This window comes from Geotrypetes seraphini, chromosome 3 (assembly GCF_902459505.1).
Source record: "Geotrypetes seraphini chromosome 3, aGeoSer1.1, whole genome shotgun sequence".
Classification (NCBI taxonomy): Eukaryota; Metazoa; Chordata; class Amphibia; order Gymnophiona; family Dermophiidae; genus Geotrypetes; species Geotrypetes seraphini.
Genome location: NC_047086.1, coordinates 87,216,665 through 87,235,542, shown reverse-complemented (window position 1 = coordinate 87,235,542; position 18,878 = coordinate 87,216,665). Strand labels below are relative to the sequence as shown.

Sequence of the window (18,878 nt, the reverse complement as noted above, 5' to 3'; positions counted from 1 at the left end):
TATCAAGGGGAAAGGTAGAGCAAGCGAAGAGGAAGCAGAGAGAGAGATGAATGAGTGATCAGAATGTGACAAAGCCATATTGTCCTGACCTTCTAAAGCTAGTTAATCAATGTATTTAGTTAGTCCAATAAAAAGGGTACCATTTTCTCTTTCTTTCTTTCCTTCTTATTTATTTACCTCTAAGGTGGACTAACACAGCAACTGCACTACTCTTTCAAGGGAGAAGCAGCAAGCTGCATTGTGTCAGACACCATGAATGTACAATACACTCTGGTTAAGTGCAGGGGCTTCATACCAAAGTTTAACTTGCACATAGCCAATGTTGCATGCCCCCTAGGGTGAAGAAGGAAAGAGCAGGGAAACCAGCATCTCCCTTATTTACTCCCAGCTTTGTGAGTACAAATATCACGTGACCCAGGCAGCTGCATATCACAACACTGTGAGCCATTGAGGAAAAGAGAGGAGAGAGCCAGGACCACCCCACATTGGCTTCCAGCTTCTTGATGTTCAGCTACTGTGAAATAGTATACCTAAATATAGTGATACTGTCAAAGAAGCCAATCATTTTGTTGCATTTAAATAAAATGTGTTCTTATTGCTAGTGTGCCAAACTGAAGTAAAATGAATGGAAAAAATTTGGGAATGGAGCATTCCAATGCTAATCTGACATGCGCTTAAATGGAGTATACTGTGTAAGCTAGTTACACCATCAAGAGATTGGCAGTTGGTGGCTCAGTTAGTTTATAGTAGTGATTCTACACTGCTTGAGTATACCCCTGGTGAACAATGTACTAATAAAATGGAAAGTTATCAAGCAAACTCAGAAGGTGTGTTCTGATCTGCTCTGCTTCTTTTTGTTGTTCTTCAGGTGTTTTTCCATCTGTATTCAAAATTTTTTCTATGTGGCTTCTGTGCTCGGAGGTCCCCTTCTTGATATTACTTTGCTTGGAAAAGGACATATTCCTGTGTGGATGGACTGCTGCACCCAAGCCAATCTCATCAAGTACCTGTGGGGCCAGCCTGCTTTGTGTCACTTCAGGAGTTTAGGGTCCGTTTTCCTGGAAGTTTCTCACCTGCTGGTTTGTCAGAAGCTTGAAAGCAGACTGTGGGGCCCCTATGTAACAACCCTCTGGGTATCAGGGAGCTATTAACATAGTAAATGACGGCAGATAAAGATCTGAACGGTCCATCCAGTCTGCCCATAAGTTATACCCATTAAAAAAAACATGATTAGATTAACTTGTCTCTTCTTTGATATTGCGAAGTTTCTTCCCCCAACGCGTCGCACGGATTTCAGGGTGCGAGTCCATGGTTGAGGTCCACTCGATCGGCATTCAGAAGATCTCCATTGACAGACTTGTACTGAGCTATCTCTGAGGCAGAAATCTTTTCCGTGCAGGGAGGCTGATTTAAGTTGACGGGTACCGGAAATCACCTTGAGTACTCCCATTATTCCCTATGGGGAAAATTGGGGAGGGGGGGTTAAAAAATTCAGTTTTGAGAGCTTCTGGGGTTAGGTTCCCTCATCTCCAAAACCCCTAAATCACTTTTTTTATTTTTCGGTTTGGCTTCAATGGCCGTTTTTTACATATATTTTCTGGCAGTGGCCATCTTGGGTTTTTTTAGCAATTTTTTTCTAAGTTCTATTTTCTGCCTCAAAACCCCTCATTTTGCCTAGGGATAATCTATAATGGATGCCCCAAGTCAGACTTTCCCCCTGTGTTTTTTGCGCAGATGTACCTGCTGAGGCGTGGCTGTGTTCCCCGTGCCATGGGATATGGGAGGAAGGGTGGGAGCTTTGGACTCAGTCTCTAATAAGTTCTCTATGATGTTAGAACCCCCAGAAGTCTGGAAATCCTAGTCTGCGGTGAAGAGATCCCACTTGGAGACCGTGGGTAATAAGGGGTGAAATACAAGCGTGCAATGATGGAAGAGAGCCTGATTCTCCAGTCCTGGAGTCTTATAGGGATCCTCGGTGCTTCTGGTGCAAGGCTTTTCTGACTTTGTCAGTCTATTTAATAGGTCCAGGAAGCGCTGTTCTGCCTACGGGTGCGCTGACTCCACCTCGGTGGGGGGGGGGATCATTCTCCCAAGCAGGCATCTCCACCTCATACCACATTGGCTCCCAGTATCGGTGATTCTTAGGAGCAGAACTGGGATGATTGGAAGTCTCTTTCCATGCCCTTATTATTTCCTTGCTCCTCTGCGTCTGTGGATGATTTGGGATTCCTTTCGAGGTCTGGAAGTCAGGTGGCAGGAGTGGCTGCGGATCACATTGATGATTCCTCAGTTATCACCTTTTCAAATCAGCTTCCATTTCACATGCCATTTTTGACACTCTGCATTGAAGCTTGAGGCCCAGCAGCCCTCCATCTCTCAGTTCTCCATTATGAGTGGCAATAATGCACAGACATCCTTTTTTCCTGCTCATCCGGATATCACCTCCCTAGTCACTGACCAATAGGAGTCACCTATAGGCTCTCTGAAGGTGACCAAGGCTATGTCTAGGCTCTATCCTATGGCTCCAGGCTTCCAATAGCTGTTTATGTAGCCAAAAGTGGATTCTGCAGTAGTGCAAGTGACTAAGCACATCCAAGGATATACAGGACTGTAAGGTGGACATGATTCTTAAGACAGTTTAAAGCACTGGCTTTGGGTATCAAAGCTGCAGAAGCTGCCTTCTTCATAGCATGGGCCTGTCATACCAGACTGTGGTCCAGCTCCTCAGACTTTGGGAACGTCTGTCACCACATGTTTAAGGAGGGAGTGGATTATGTGGCCATTGCTCATTATGGCATCATCAGAATCCTGAGTAAGGTTTCACCTTACTCCATTTCTGCCCGCTGAATGGGTGGGTGACTCTGCCTCCAAGGCTACTCTCAGCAGATTACCCTTTAAATGGCAGATCCTTTTTGGCAAAGGCCTGGACTTCCTCATGGCAAGTGTGACAAATCACCTTCCCAAATCCCTCTCAGACAGCAAGAGCTGTCATTCTGCTGTGGGCAGCAGAGGCAGTTTTCGTGCCTCCAGGAGATCCCTCCAGTTACTCTTCTCAGAAGTAGAGGCAGAGGCTGGGGGGCGCAGAGGCAGTTTTCGTGCCTCCAGGAGATTCGCCAATTTCCCTCCAGTTACTCTTCTCAGAGACCCTTTCAGGGGTCCAGACAGAGAATTGGTGGTTACAGGTTCAAGCAACCAGTGGGCTCCCGTGGCTCAGCCTACAAGAAGCAGCAATGACGCCTGGACAACAGCTTCCCCTCCTCATATCGGAGGGCATCTGTCAGCTTTGCTAAAATCTAAATACACCACATCTAGTGCACTCCCTCTATCCAATTCTATGGTTACCCAGTCAAAGAAATTGATCAGATTTGTCTTACAAGACCTACCTATAGTAAATCCATGTTGCCTCCGGTCTTGTAAACCACAGGATTCCAGAAACTTCACCATTCTCTGTTTTAAAAGCGTTTCCATTAATTTGCTTACCACAGAAGTCTGACTTACTGGCCTGTAATTTCCTACTTCTTCCTTACTTCCACTTTTGTGGAAAGGGACCACATCTGCCCTTCTCCAGTCCTCCGGTACCACTCCCGACTCTAGAGACACATTGTAAAGGTCGGTCAGTGGAGCCACCAGAACTTCCCTAAATTCCTTCAGCAACCTTGGATGTACACCATCCAGCCCCATTGCTTTGTCTAACTTTATTTTAGCTAGCTCCTCACGAACACAACCCTCTGAAAATCGATCAGGATCTACTACTCGTTTACGTTCTGACCCTATCAGGGGTTTAAGTGCAGGCTGTATGCGTCCTGAGTAAAATTTCTCTCCAGGTTTCAGGTCACAGGCTGCGTTTTCCACCCCTAGTCACGTGGAGAGTTTCCGTGGGGATAACAGAGCTAGCAGTCAGGCACTTCAGACTATAAGTACACCTCCATTATTTCCCATGGGAGCTTCGGGGGTGGTTTGTGGGACTCTGTAAAATACATTTTTCAGAGTTTGAGGGTAAGGATTGGTCTCCCACCTCCCCAAATGACTATTTTTTATTTTCAGATTTCTTTATTTTTGTTGTGAATTCACTGGCGGCGGCCATCTTAGATTTTTATCGATCTTTTTTTTTTCAGTTTAATTTCTGCCTCATTAACAATCATTTGGGATGGACTCCCCAGCCCCTAATCTGTTGAATGTGTGCATTGATTGCGTCGAATCAGCAACCATATACCACATGCTGTAGCACACTGGGGTGGAGGCGGGAGCTTCAAGCTTCACTTCCTTCAGGTCTTCCAGGGCTGGGGAGCTGGCCTGGATCTTAGATTTTGGAAAAATATCTTGGCCAGAGGCCAATCTGGAGTTTGGCGCCAAATGCCTGCTTTCCCAGTCTAGGGACTCTTTTGACATGGTGCGACACCTCAGCAGGGCCCTACAATGGACAAGGTGTGAATTTTCACCTGACTTTTTTTCAGCTCCTATGGAAAGTGTTTTCTTCATACCCAATTCGTTGGATATAGCCGGCAGTTGCACACATTTCTTCTAAACCAGTTGCACCAGTGGCAGAGATCCCTTTTCAGGAGCCCTCTTTTCCGGCTATGGCAGAGCTCAATTGCATTATGCTATATGGATATTATGCCGCTTTTGTCTCCTGACACTGCTTTTATTTTGGATCCGGCTGATACCCTTGATGGGACTGGTCAACATGGACGCTCTAAGAGTCTGAGTGAGGACCCCTCCAACAGCAGATCTTTTAAGCATGGCTCTGTCCACCATTTTATTGCTGAGGTTCTGAAAGAGTAAAATATTGGAATCTCCTCTTTCCCCTTCAAATTGTTCAGTCATGGACCATTCTAATGTGCTGTCCTCTTTTTTTTTTTTTTTTTCCATCCCATCCACAGCTTCTTGGTCTGGTTACAGAACAATAGGATGCCCAAGTTGTTCTTTCTAGCTCTCTCAAGCTTTATCTAAGCTTTATCCGCTAACTCCTGCTTTTCAGCAGTTTTTGAGACACCTCGGGTGGATTCTACCGTGGTGTAGGATACCCAGCGCACAAACTTCCCTAGTGATAGAGGTGTAGTGTTTAAGGGCTCCCAGGATTGCAGAATGCATATTATATATTAAAAAACAAAAACCCCTTTTGGAAGTGGCTTCTTCAGGCATCAAGGCGGCAGCATTCTCTTTTGCCTGTCACATGACACTGCGCAAATTACCCTCTGCTGAAGTGGATGTTTGTCCCTCAGCTCACATTGGCGGGTGTGGATTATGGTCCCAAGTTTTAGCTTCCCTCCCTTGTTCTCCTAGGGAATATCCTGTTAATGTGATTTGGCATAAGTGGAGATCCTCCACAGAACTTGTTTATCATTCTTTGGCGCCAGTAATTACTAAAACCATTTCTTATGCTCGGAATGCACCGTGTTTTTTACCTTTTAATAGAGCCCTAAAACAAAATTGTAGAAAGTTAGAAAAGAAATGGAAAAAAACTTCATTTAGATCTGGACAAATTAAACTGGAGATGTGCAATTAGAAAATATAATTTCAAACTTAGAAAAGCAAGAGAAATTTATTATGGTTGTAAAATAGCTAATCTGATAACCAGAGTGGTATCCTTTTTAAACTTTGGCGTTCTTTGACTAACTCTGATTCCAAATCTGACCAATCCTCATCTCCCTCTGCTGATATTTTAGCTTGTTTTTTTCAAGATAAAATCTCTCTTATCAGGCAATCTTTTCCCGTAGGTAAAATTGGATAACTCCCTACATATTCCAAAAATTCTACAGAGGAGATATCAGCTGATCGTTATTGGTGTTCATTTAATCCAGTATCTGAACTTCAAGTTTTTAAACTGTGTGAAAAGATGAGAAAGTGTAAATGTTCACTGGATCCTTTTCCATCATATCTATCTATTTCTTAATATTTCGTCTCAAGCTATAACATGGTTGACTACTTTATTGAATTTCTCTTTGGAAAATGAATACTTCTCACAATCCATAGGACAAATAACATTTATTCCTTTTCTAAACAAAAGTAGATTTAGATCCTACTATCTCTTCTCACTACTGACCAATTGCCAATATACCTTTGTTAACAAAAATGTTAGAATCAATTGTAGCTGGTCAACTTACTGATTATTTGGAGAAATTCTCATTACCCCAGCCGTTTCAACATGGGTTTCATTCTAATTTTAGTACTGAAACCTTATTGATTGCTCTTCTTTCAAAAATTCAACAATTACATCTTCAAAATAAATGTTCTATTTTGCTCCAGTTTGATTTATCTGCTGCATTCGATGTAATGCATCACAACATTTTACTTCATTTACTTTCAGATATAGGTCTCCATCAGGTTCTTCTGGATTGATTCTCTAAATTTCTTTTGTCTCGCTCTTATTCAGTGAATATTGAAGGTGATATCTCCAATTCCTGGCGGCCTCCTTGTGAGGTTCCCCAGGCCTCTCTGCTTTCTCCAATTTTATTTAATCTCTATATAACTACACTGAATACTTTTAAGCTGTCAGCTTAGGAATTGCTGTTCACCTATGCAGATGATATCTTTATACTGATTGAGATCAATTCGGATATTACCAATTTAGTTTCCAAAGTAAATCATTGCATTTCCAAACTTCAAGCCTGGGCTCTTTCTGTCCGGATGAAGCTTAATACAACTAAAACTAAACTTCTGTGGTTAGGTCCAAAACTGGACTGTCTTCCTCCTATTGTAGCTTTGGAATCTGGTCAAGAAATGTTTTTTTAGTTTACGAATGTTGAGGAAGGTTAGACATCTTTTTCATCATCGACATTTTTCTGTCTTGGTCCAATCAATCATTATCTCGACTAGATTACTGTAACGCTATCTATCTTGGCATCACAAAGATCTGTCTCCAAAGATTACAATTAATCCAGAATAATGCTGCGAAGCTGATCTTTGGAAAAAGTAAATATGACCATGTGATCCCTTTGCTCCTGAGTCTTCATTGGCTCCCAGTTTATCTTAGAATTCAATTCAAATGTGCTTGCATCTCTTTCAAAATTTTATATGGCATTTTTATTCCCCTCATTCCCTTATTATGGAATGCTTACAGATTTTCCTTTGCAAGAGGCATCCAACAATTCGAACTCTCCCTTTCATCTAGAAAAGGAATTAAAGGAGTTAAGATCTTCAGTCAATCTCTGGCTTTTAAACTTTCTCAACTATGGAATGAGCTCCCCTTAATTCTGAGGAGCCCCAGTTCTTTCCAATCTTTCCACAAACTTTTCTTTTTGCCAAACATTTTGAAAACGAATCTCTTTGAAACATTTGCTATTACTTTCTTTAGTTTTTATTTAATCATTGTAAGCTTTCTTTAGTTTTTATGTAATTGTTGTAAACCGAGTCATGCTTTCTTAGGTTGATGACCCGGTATATAAAGTTAAGCTTTAATTTAGTTTAGTGTAGTTTATAATCTCATTCGATTTCTTAGTGCTTATGCAGTGTCTGCGTGCCGGCCTCTTTGGTTTGATCCTTGGGCCAGGGACGCTGCCTCCAAGGCCACTTTAAGCAGACTTCCTTTCAAGGATCAGCTTCATTTTGGAAAAGGTCTGAATGACCTCATGGCCAATGTTGCTGATTGCCGTCCTAAGTTTCTCCCTGTGAACAAGTCTTGCTGGTCTTCGGGAGGGGGCAGTAGTAATTTTAATTCCTCCTGCCATTTTCGTCAGGGATCCTCGGGCTCTTCCTCCCAGAGATATTCCCAGGGTTACAGTCCCCATGATAACACTTCCAATTCCAGATGTCCTCAGGCACTCGGATCCAAGGTAGCTATTGCTCCTAAACAGCCCTCCAGAGGGCCGCGTTTCTCAGTTTTACCAGGAGTGAACTCACATGTCCTCAGATAAATGGGAGAAGCACAAGATAGATTTCTTTAGTCTGCCTCCGGATTTGTTTCTGGACTCATTACCCATTATTTTCTGCTTAGAGATCCTCTGTGTTCATCCCACACTTGTTTGAACTCTGTCACCGTTTTCTTCTCCACCACCTCCCTCGGGAGTGCATTCCACACATCAACCACCCTCTCTGTAAAGAAGAATTTCCTAACATTACTCTTGAGTCTACCACCCCTCAACCTCAAATTATGCCCTCTGGTTTTACCATTTTTCTTTCTCTGGAAAAGATTTTGTTTTACGTTAATACCTTTCAAGTATTTGACCGTCTGAATCATCTCTCCTGTCCCTCCTTTCCGCTAGGGCAGGGGTGTTAAAGTCCCTTCTCGAGGGCCGAAATCCAGTCGGGTTTTCAGGATTTCCCCAATGAATATGCATGAGATCTCTTAGCATACAATGAAAGCAGTGCATGCAAATAGATCTCATGCATATTCATTGGGAAAATCCTGAAAATCTGACTGGATTGCGACCCTCGAGGAGGGACTTTGACACCCCTGCTCTAGGGTATACATATTCAGGGCTTCCAGTCTCTCCTCATAAGTCTTCTGGTGCAAACCTCCTACCATTTTCATTGCCCTCCTCAAGATCGCTTCAGGTCTTTTTATCTGCAGACAGGGTATCCAGGTCCATCCTTTCTTGGACGACTGGTTGATCAGGGCTCTGGACACGGGTGCGCCCGTATGGTTTAGACGGTGGTCTCTCTGCTACAGAGCTTGGGTTGGATTGTCAATTTCAAAAAGAACCAGTTGACACCATCTTAGATCTTGGAGTATCTGGGCCTTCTCTTCGACACCCGGCAGGGTCATGCATTTCTTCCTGAGCTATACAGTCTAAAACTTCAGCAGCAGATCAGATATCTCCTGAAACTTCCAGCTCCCACATCCTGGCATTATCTGCAGGTGCTGGGTTCCATGGTATCCTCCTTGGAGGTGGTCCTCTGGGCCAGTGCACACATGTCCACATCTACAAGAGTCCCTCTTCTTTCAGTCATCTCCACAACGTCATCCCTTTGAGATGCCACTCCCCTGGACAGAATCAGCGTGCAGAAGTCTGCACTGGTGGATTCAGGGGGAGGCTTTCCACCAGGGTAAGCTTCTTCGGATCTTCGAGTGGTTAACTCTTATGACGGATGCCAACCTGTCGGGTTGGAGTGATCACTACGGGGACCGCTCCATTCAGAGGCAGTGGACTCCTCCTCAGTGGTGTTGGTTGATTAATCATTTTGAGCTTCAGGCAATTTGCCTGACGTTACTTTCAGCCCATTCTGGAAGGAAAAACAGTGCGAGTGTTCTCAGACAACACCATGGCGGTGGCTTTTGTAATTCATCAAGGGGGCACAAGAAGCACTCCCTTGGGCCAGGAGGCTCACATGCTGTTTCACTGGGTGGAGTTACGTCTTCTGTCTCTCTTGGCGGTGCACGTGGCTGGAGTCGACAATGTACAGTTGGAAAAACCAGGAGAAAACCTCCACAGTTCGACCAAAGACAAATAAACCACAGTGGAGATGTTCAATGATGTTGGTGTGCAATTTTATATCACAATTGAGAAAAATCTGTGCGATGGCTTGACACGCATATGGCCTGCCTTAGGAGCCTTATTACTAATGTAATATCCCTTGTTTGATGTAACATATAATTGATGGACCTCTGTGTATGCGTCATCCTTTCCCTTCATAGAATCTTACCATCGTTCTACAGGGCCTTGTGGAAGCCTCATTCAAGCAACTAAAGGCTGCTACTTTTCTGAACTGGATGCTCAGATTATCTTTCTGGTTGCCTTTGTCTCGGCCTCAAGCTCTTTCATTTGGAGAACCCTTTCTCCATATTACAGTCACCAGAGTTGTTCTCCGTACTGTACCTTCCTTTCTACCGACTGTAGTTTTTGCTTTCCATGTCACCCTGGAGGTTCATTTGCCTGTGTCAAGAGAGTCTTGCTCCTCTTTTGGAGAAGTCTAATGATTTTCAGATATCTGATCTCTTTGTCCTGACTGCTCCACTTCGGCATTTTCAGCCAATGTCTATGATCTCGATCACCTGATGGATTTGTATGGCCATTTCCGCAACTGATGTCACCCATGGCAAGCTGCCGCCGGTCTCCCTTCAGACCCACTCCATTAGAAGTGTTGCTGCTTCATGGATGGAGCCATGCATGTTTTCTTCAGATGAAATTTGTAGGGTGGCTCCTTGGTTCTCTCTTCCTACCTTTACCTGTTTTTTCCAGGTGAATGTGGTGGCTCATTCTGATGATGCTTTTGGGACCTCGGTGGTACGGGCAGGCTTTTCTGTTTCTCCCTAGACGCTCTCATTGGTTTGATATGTCACCTAGGCGTACTGAATCCGTAAGGGACGTAACAGAATTGAAGATTAGGTTTTCACCTTCGATAATCTTCTTTCTGTTAGTCTCTGGAGGATTCAGTATGGCCCACCCTCTCACTTATTCTGAATCGCCTGCTTTATGCTTCATGTATTCTCCTTCCAGGCTTCAGGATCTTCCAGCCAGTTGACGGATCCTGTAGAAGGTTTTCCACTTCTGTGAGTATGTATTACTGAAGGCTATCTCATGTGGGTACTCGTTGCACACAACAGGTTAGTTCTGCATTGTTCCTCAATGTTTTTCTGTGTTGCCTTTGTGCCTGTTTATTGCAGACCAGTTCACAAATTGTTTATATTGCTGGGGAGCTTACCTAGTACCCACTCTTCCTTGTCATGAATTTGTTCAGATATGTTGTTTGGCTTTGGGGCTGAACTACAGGGGACTCTACTCTCTCTCTAAGGTGGAAGGAGCATGTGCTCAGAAAAGTATTTGGATTTCTGCAACACTCGGATTGCAAGAAGGGATTGAACACCTAGTATACTGAATCCTCCAGAAACTAACAGAAAGAAGGTGATAGAAGGTGATAACCTAATCTTCCATTCTAGGATGTGAGAATAGCATTAACACAACTTAGAGTTATATAAAAACTAGCATAAGGCTACCGGGGGATGGGTGGGAGAGAACACAGATGCTAATGCTGTAGTTTATGCCACAGTGCTAAGATGCAGGAAACCTGAGTGTGAGTTTCCTGTCTGATGGTGGCAGAAAGGGAGAGAAGATGGCTACTGGCACTGCTTCAACCCCTGAAAGCCAAAGTTGTGACACTAAGGCTTATTTTCAGAGCAGGCATCTTCTAGCTAATGAGGTGCATCAGTTACATATGCCGATGACGCCAAACTGAGTAATGTAGTGGGCAAATGCACAACAGACGAAGATTCAGTGCCCGACAACATGATGCACGACCTACTCCTACTGGAGCGATGGTCTAGGACATGGCAACTCAACTTCAATGCCAAAAAATGCAAAGTTATGCACCTGGGCAGCCAGAATCCATGCAAGTCTTATACCCTTAATGGCGAGATCCTAGCAAAAACGGTAGCAGAACGAGACTTGGGGGTAATCGTCAGTGAGGACATGAAGTCTGCCAATCAAGTGGAGCAGGCTTCGTCCAAGGCAAGACAAATCATGGGCTGCATACGAAGGGGTTTCGTCAGTCGTAAGGCAGAAGTCATTATGCCATTGTATAGATCCATGGTGAGGCCCCACCTGGAATACTGTGTGCAATTCTGGAGGCCGCATTATCGCAAGGATGTGCTGAGACTGGAGTCGGTGCAAAGAATGGCCACCCGGATGGTCTCGGGACTCAAGGATCTACCATACGAAAAACGGCTTGACAAATTACAGCTATACTCGCTCGAGGAGCGCAGAGAGAGGGGGGACATGATCGAGACGTTCAAGTATCTTACGGGCCGCATCGAGGCGGAGGAAGATATCTTCTTTTTCAAGGGTCCCACGACAACAAGAGGGCATCCGTTGAAAATCAGGGGCGGGAAACTACGAGGTGACACCAGGAAATTCTTTTTCACTGAAAGAGTGGTTGATCGCTGGAATAGTCTTCCACTACAGGTGATTGAGGCCAGCAGCGTGCCTGATTTTAAGGCCAAATGGGATCGGCACATGGGATCTATTCACAGGGCAAAGGTAGGGGAGGGACATTAAGGTGGGCAGACTAGATGGGCCGTGGGCCCTTATCTGCCATCTATTTCTATGTTTCTATGTTTCTATGCTGTCAGAGGTGAGAACTAAGGGTCCTGTAGGAGATGGATGAAGAAGGTATTTTAGATAACATCTTCAACCACAGAACCAGCGTGATAGGGCATTTAGCAACTTTATTTACTTATAATAATTATTTTTTTTTAAAGGTGCTGAAGTGGGAAGTGGAATTAATGGCTAAAATGGCAAAGACCATTGACGGCTTTACCCAAAACCAGACCAGACTGGTGGTGATTATTGATGGACTGGATGCATGTGAACAAGACAAGGTTCTCCAGATGCTTGATACAGTATGTTTTTACTCCTTTGAAATTATGTTGGCTGATTATAATCTTATTGCTTTTCCCTTAAACAAGATGTATTATTTCAAAATATTGATTCAAGTTTTTATCAGGTATCTACCCTTTTACAGTTGGTTATATACAAAACTAATGCCACATAGGTTTTTATTGGATTCTACTTTCAGGGAATTTCCATAGGTGGCTGCATTAAAGAGATGTATGTCTACTGGCTTTAAAAGTCCCTGGTTATATTTGATTGTTTCTTTGTTAAAACTGCTTATTGATGCTGTTTGTGAGGTTGTGAAGAGCCAACTGGTAGAGAGAAGTCTTGAAGTTTGAAACTGCCATGATCCATTTTTGGATGACAGTGAACTCTTCTACATTGGGGGTTGGAAAACCTGTAGTCCTTAAGAATATACAATAATCAAGTTTTCAGGATATTCCTAATCACATATGGAAGCAATTGAGCCAAAGCTATTTACATAGAATATCTGAGGTTGTTCTGATTAGTCTATATATTGTAGAGTTCAGTGTTTTCCATATACAGACTAAGTTTTTCATATACAGACTAAGTGAAATTGATTAAAGCTCTCCTTTTAACTGAGGACTTATAGGGTCAAAACCAATGCTTAGTTCTTTAGGCCTTCAAAATATTGTACTGGTAGTTTTCAATTTACAGGTTATATGGTAATTTGACCTTCTCTCACTTTTTTTCTTGGTTTCCTAGGTTCGAATCCTGTTTTCTAAAGGTCCATTTATTGCCATTTTTGCAAGTGACCCCCACATTATTATAAAAGCAATTAATCAGAATTTGAACAGTGTCCTACGAGATTCTAATATAAATGGGCATGACTATATGCGGAACATAGTTCATTTGCCTGTCTTCCTCAATAGTCGTGGGCTCAGCAATGCTAAAAAGTTGAGTGGAATAGCGACTTCCAATGGTGAAGTTACATATCCAGACAACACAGGTGAGAAAATGGTTGGAAAAGCAAGTTATATCATTGAGTTTTCTTCTAAATCTGTGCATGATTAATAAAAACTTTCTAAAGCTTAATTCTTTAACATCTAATTTGAGGTTGAGCAATAGGTTTTAATTGCAACATTGGTGAATTTATTTTAGGTATACATGAAGATGTCGACAGAAGGGTTTCACAGCACAGCCTTGCTGAAACCAGCAAACTTGGCAGCAAAACAGCTCTTAATAGACGAGTGAGTAAATAGAAAAAGTAAAACTGCTAAAATGCAAATAATCTGAAGTATTTCAGTAAAAATTACTTTACAGTGAGCAGCTAACTTAAATATTATTCGGTTATTTTTGTAATAGTTAAAGATTTTTTGGGAGAACTAGTCTCTTCCCATTAGCATCAAAATAACATTACTTGTACTGGTGTCTGATTGGTGAAGGCACTGCTGTTTCTAGTGCAAAAGGCATGAGCCTTGAACCAGTGGGTCATTCACCTTTAATCACAAGTTGTGTATGAAGCATCATCTACAATTTTCAGCTCCCCAACCTGTATCACTGGACTGTGCTGTAGCTCCTCAGTTTCTCCTTCTATGTTGGAAGGTGTCTTTCAGATCTGCTCTTTTACTTTATTATTTTCAGGTTTTTATCCAGATTTTGAGGCTTTTCAGTGCTTCAGAAGTCCGTTTATTTACATTTTAATATACTGACCATCATCATGTATCTGACTGGTTTACAAAGCTAAAAAAATATTAATATAAATTTTAAAATGGGGATAAAATTAAAAGGTTGTACATGGAATAGATGAAAATATGGACGTACACAGGTTTGGGAGAAGAAGGGGAGGGAAGGTTGTAATTACATCATTAAATAAAAATAAAAGAGGGAAGGAGGAGAGAGGAAAACACACTGGGAGAGGGGGGTTGCTTCTTAAAAGTGGTTCTTTTTTGAATGCTGAAGTGCTCCTAGGGAAGCTCTACCTGTAAGAAGATACAGACTATCTGTGTTAGAAGTCTGTAGTTGGGAGAGCAAACCTTTCACAGGGCACAATGATTAAAGATAAGCGCAGTAAACATTACTCCCAAACAATTAACTCTCCCTTGCTGAATAGCAAAAAACTCTTCAGAATAGTCAATTCCTTATTTGATATTAACCTACATAAACGCTCCCATACAGATCTCCCACCCTCTAAAGCAAACCTAGCCGACCACTTCGCCACAAAAATTTGTAACTTGAAAACGTCTCTTGTAGCTACTAGCACAGACCTATCAATCAATCTATCTGCTCTAGGAAATGAAGGCTCAACTGCTGATATGATCTGGAATCATTTTGAAAACCGAGACTGGAACCAATTCCTTAAGCTCTCCTCCAAATATGCAAAATCCAACTGCCTACTAGACAACTGTCCTCCGATTATCATGAAAACAGCCTCCTCCCCATTCAAGGCCAAACTCTTCACCTGGGTCTCTCTTTGCCTGTCCAGTGGCTACTTCCCGTCAGAACTCAGCCACATTCTAGTGACTCCTATTATGAAAAACTCCAAGGAACCAGTCTCTTCGGTTTCCAATTACAGACCTATCGCCAACATACCTCTTTTCCTTAAATTAATGGAAGGTCTAGTTAATCTTGACCTCACGAAACATTTGGAGAAGTTCAACATTCTACACGACTCACAGTCAGGATTTCACACAAACTACAGAACGGAAACCGTCTTAGCGTCGCTGACCGATCACCTCTTCCACCTGTTCTCTCTGGAAAAAAGCACTGATACTCCAGTTTGACTTAAGCAGTGCCTTTGACCTTGTCGACCATGACATTCTCTAAGATGCCTCGATTCCATTGGCATTTCTGGACAAGTACTAATCTGGTTCACAGGTTTCCTAAAAAACCGCACCTACTAGGTCCACTGCGACAGAACCTTCTCCCAACCTTGGTGCAATCCCAGTGGAGTTCCACAGGGCTCCCCTCTCTCTCTCCATCTCTATTCAACGTATACATGGCACCATTGGGACATCTGCTATCTAACTTAAAACTGAAATCTTTTATATATGCAGATGGCATTACAATTTTCATCCCCATAACCTCACTGACATAAGAAACTGAACAATTCACCTCATCTGTTCTCACTATGGTAGAGAAATGGACCACACAATTCAAACTAAAATTGAACCCTGAAAAAACCAAGCTCTTCCTGGCAAGCCCTAACCACAAGCTAACGAATATCTCTTTGAAATTAAAAGGGCTTATTTACCCAATCAACTCTACCATCAAAGTCCTTGGAGTCATCCTGGACCGATGTCTGATCTTTGAAGACCATACCAATGCTCAGGTCAAAAAATGCTTTGGCACCCTCCGGAAACTCCGTACCATCACACTATTTCGATTTCCTCTCCTTTCGCTTGCTAGTTCAGTCTCTAATCTTAAGCACCTTAGATTACTGCAATATCATATACTTGGGATCCTTTAAGCAGACTATCAAGCGCCTGAGACTCATCAAGAATACTACCATCCATCTCATCTATGGCCTAAAAAAGTCAGATCATATAAGCCTGTTCTACAGAAAACTTCACTGGTTGCTGATTGAGGCAAGGGTCATCTTCAAGTTTGCCTGTCTTTGCTTCAAAACCTTAACAGGCTTATCCCCAATCTACATGTCACACCACTTTGTATTCCCAAGCACCACTCGCACACGCAATGCCTATCTGTTGGCCTTCCCCTCCATAAAGGGCTGTATCTACAAGAGATTCCTTGATTGAACACTGTCATTCCAAGCAGTCAAATGGAATCTACCCTCATTTCAAATGCACCCTTGTGACACGATTGTGAAACGGATGGTATGAAAGATTAATATTGAGTGACACTGCCTAGGATCCATGATAGCTGTTACAAGGAAACACAAGTATTATGAGAACGAGCAAGGACTTTTCAGCACCTATTGAGCAGGTCCTCAGGCAGGCTAACACATAACATTCCACAAGCATTCAGTTAACTCAATCCACAAGCATTCAGTTAGCTTAATCCATAAGAGGGGGGATGTGTAGTCAGATTGGTATTAACACATACTAATTGGTAAACATCCACAAGGAAGGGGATGGGAAATTAGCTCATGAGGCAAACACATACTAATTGGTAAACATCCTTCACTAGGAAGGGGATGGGAAATTAGCTCATGAGGCAAACACATACTAATTGGTAAACATCACCCCAGCATTCAGTTAACTCAATCCACAAGGATAGGGGGATAAATACTGCTTCCCCTAGAAAGAAAAAAACCTGTAAGAGAGGACATTTCCACTACTGACAAGCTGTGTGATGACATTTTGTGAGTAAGCCTCCTGATCGTATGGAAAGTGACAGAATAATGATGTAATAACCGGTAACGTATTAATTCAAACTCTGTACTTAATCAATGATTATGGCTAGAAATATTGTATATATGTAATAAAATGGCTAGAAATATTGTATATAGGTAATAAAACTTAATATGTATACTATTTTGATTTCCTGGCATTCTGTCCAGTGCGGATAGTGACTGAAGGTATTTGGTAAGCCTTTTTAAATAGTAATACATTAATTGGCGTAGTCGGCAGGATTTCTCTAAAGAAAACCTGAGCGCTCTTGTGATACAGGAATGTTCAGGAAGAGAGAGAAATCCTCAAAAGAACCTATAGAGGTGCCCAGCTGGACCGAGGCACCGTATAATTTAATAGCACAAGAACTAGTCAATAATCATCGATTAGCAGAGTCATGGGAAAAGGTTCTGGAAAGGGCAGAACCACTTGATCTTGTACAAGTTTAAAAAATTGCCCCGAAAAATCGGGTGATGCAGTTTAGAAAAAATTGCCCCGATAGATCGGGTGATGTAGTTTAGAGAAATAATAGTTGCCCCGATTAATCAGGTGATGTGGTTGCTCTGGGTTCTGGGAAGTGCAGAACCAATTGTTCTTGTACAAGTTTAGAAAAAAAAAAAAGTTGCCCCGATGGATCGGGTGATGTAGTTTAGAGAAATAATAGTTGCCCCGATTAATCAGGTGATGTGGTTGCTCTGGGTTCTGGGAAGTGCAGAACCAATTGTTCTTGTACAAGTTAGAAAAAAAAAAAGTTGCCCCGATGGATCGGGTGATGTTGTTTAGAGAAATAAAAATGCCCCGATGGATCGGGTGATGTGGTTGCTCTGGGTTCTGGGAAGTGCAGAACCAATTGTTCTTGTACAAGTTTAGAAAAAAAAAAAAGTTGCCCCGATGGATCGGGTGATGTAGTTTAGAGAAATAATAGTTGCCCCGATAAATCAGGTGATGTGGTTGCTCTGGGTTCTGGGAAGTGCAGAACCAATTGTTCTTGTACAAGTTAAAAAAAAAAAAAAAAGTTGCCCCGATGGATCGGGTGATGTAGTTTAGAGAAATAATAGTTGCCCCGATAAATCAGGTGATGTGGTTGCTCTGGGTTCTGGGAAGTGCAGAACCAATTGTTCTTGTACAAGTTTAGAAAAAAAAAAAAAGTTGCCCCGATGGATCGGGTGATGTTCAGGAAACAAAGAAAGTTTAAGTATGTTGATTTAAGTTTGAAAGAGTTTCTGCAAGGTAGATCTATGCTGTTAAGAACAATGGAGGTAATTAAGGAACTGTTTGCCTAATGTAGCCTGAATTTTTTTTTTTCTTCAGTACTGTTAGCAGGCTAGCCGCGGACTTTTCAGCAGTTCGATTGATACACAGACAAATTGTCTGAAATAAGGTTTCCGGTTTGTTTGGGGAACGTACCGAAACAAAATAAAAACCTGTGGACTCAATTTTGGAGATGCAGGATAAGGGAAAGAAGTCAGACTCTAAATTCAGCTTGAGGTACAGATAGAGCAAGATAGTAAATTACATGAGTTTGACATATTGACATACAAACTAAGAAAGGGCAGTTGGATTTATTAATTAAATAAATCCAACAAAAATACAAGGACCGGCAACGTCGGTAAAATTTTTAGGAATTCAGTGGAATAGAGGATACTAGGGAAATCACAGAGAAAGCAAAACGAAAAATATTAGATTTTCCCACTCCAAAGAATATAACTAGTAAAAAATATGAGTTTATGTGGGGAGAAGAACAGCAGGTTGCTTTTGAAAATGCTAAACAAGCCATACAGACCACTGTAGATTTGTGGCCCATGAGAGAGGGGGAAGTGGAATTACATGTATATATTCCCTTCGAAAAACAACTTTTAGCATGTTATTGGGCGTTGGCTGAGACCGAACAGATTACTATTGCGGCCACTAATTCCAATTATGCAATGGGTAATGTCTGATCCCAAGTCAAATAGAGTAGGATATGCTCAGAAACAAAGTATTATTAAATGGAAATGGTACATTTCTCAAAGAGCTAAAATAGGTGAGCATGGGGTAGCTACTTTGCACGAAAAAATAGCTAATATTCCTAACGGAGAGCTGGAAATCATAAAGCCAGTATATGCTCATGAATCCCCAGTGAAATGGGGAGTGGGATATTTTTTTTCTGACTCCTGGTCGGTCGCTAATGGTCTTGCTACATGGTTAATGGGGTGGAAGTCCCATAATTGGTTAGCTGTGGGGTAAAGAATTGTGGCAAGACATAGAAAAAATTGTACAGGAGACAATAGTGTCAGTATTTCATGTAGATGCACATATG

At 42.2% G+C, this 18,878-nt stretch overlaps 1 protein-coding gene across 4 annotated transcripts in view; it reads left to right on the top strand.

Annotated features, from left to right (window-relative positions):
* Nucleotides 1-18,878, top strand: part of KIDINS220 (kinase D interacting substrate 220) — a 306,588-nt gene that overhangs the window by 173,182 nt on the left and 114,528 nt on the right. For all 4 annotated transcript variants that reach the window (XM_033937373.1, XM_033937372.1, XM_033937370.1 and 1 more), the window contains exons 18-20: nucleotides 12,134-12,274; nucleotides 12,993-13,236; nucleotides 13,389-13,477. In XM_033937373.1, coding sequence (XP_033793264.1) covers nucleotides 12,134-12,274; nucleotides 12,993-13,236; nucleotides 13,389-13,477 — 474 coding nt within the window. The remainder of the gene's footprint in view (nucleotides 1-12,133; nucleotides 12,275-12,992; nucleotides 13,237-13,388; nucleotides 13,478-18,878) is intronic.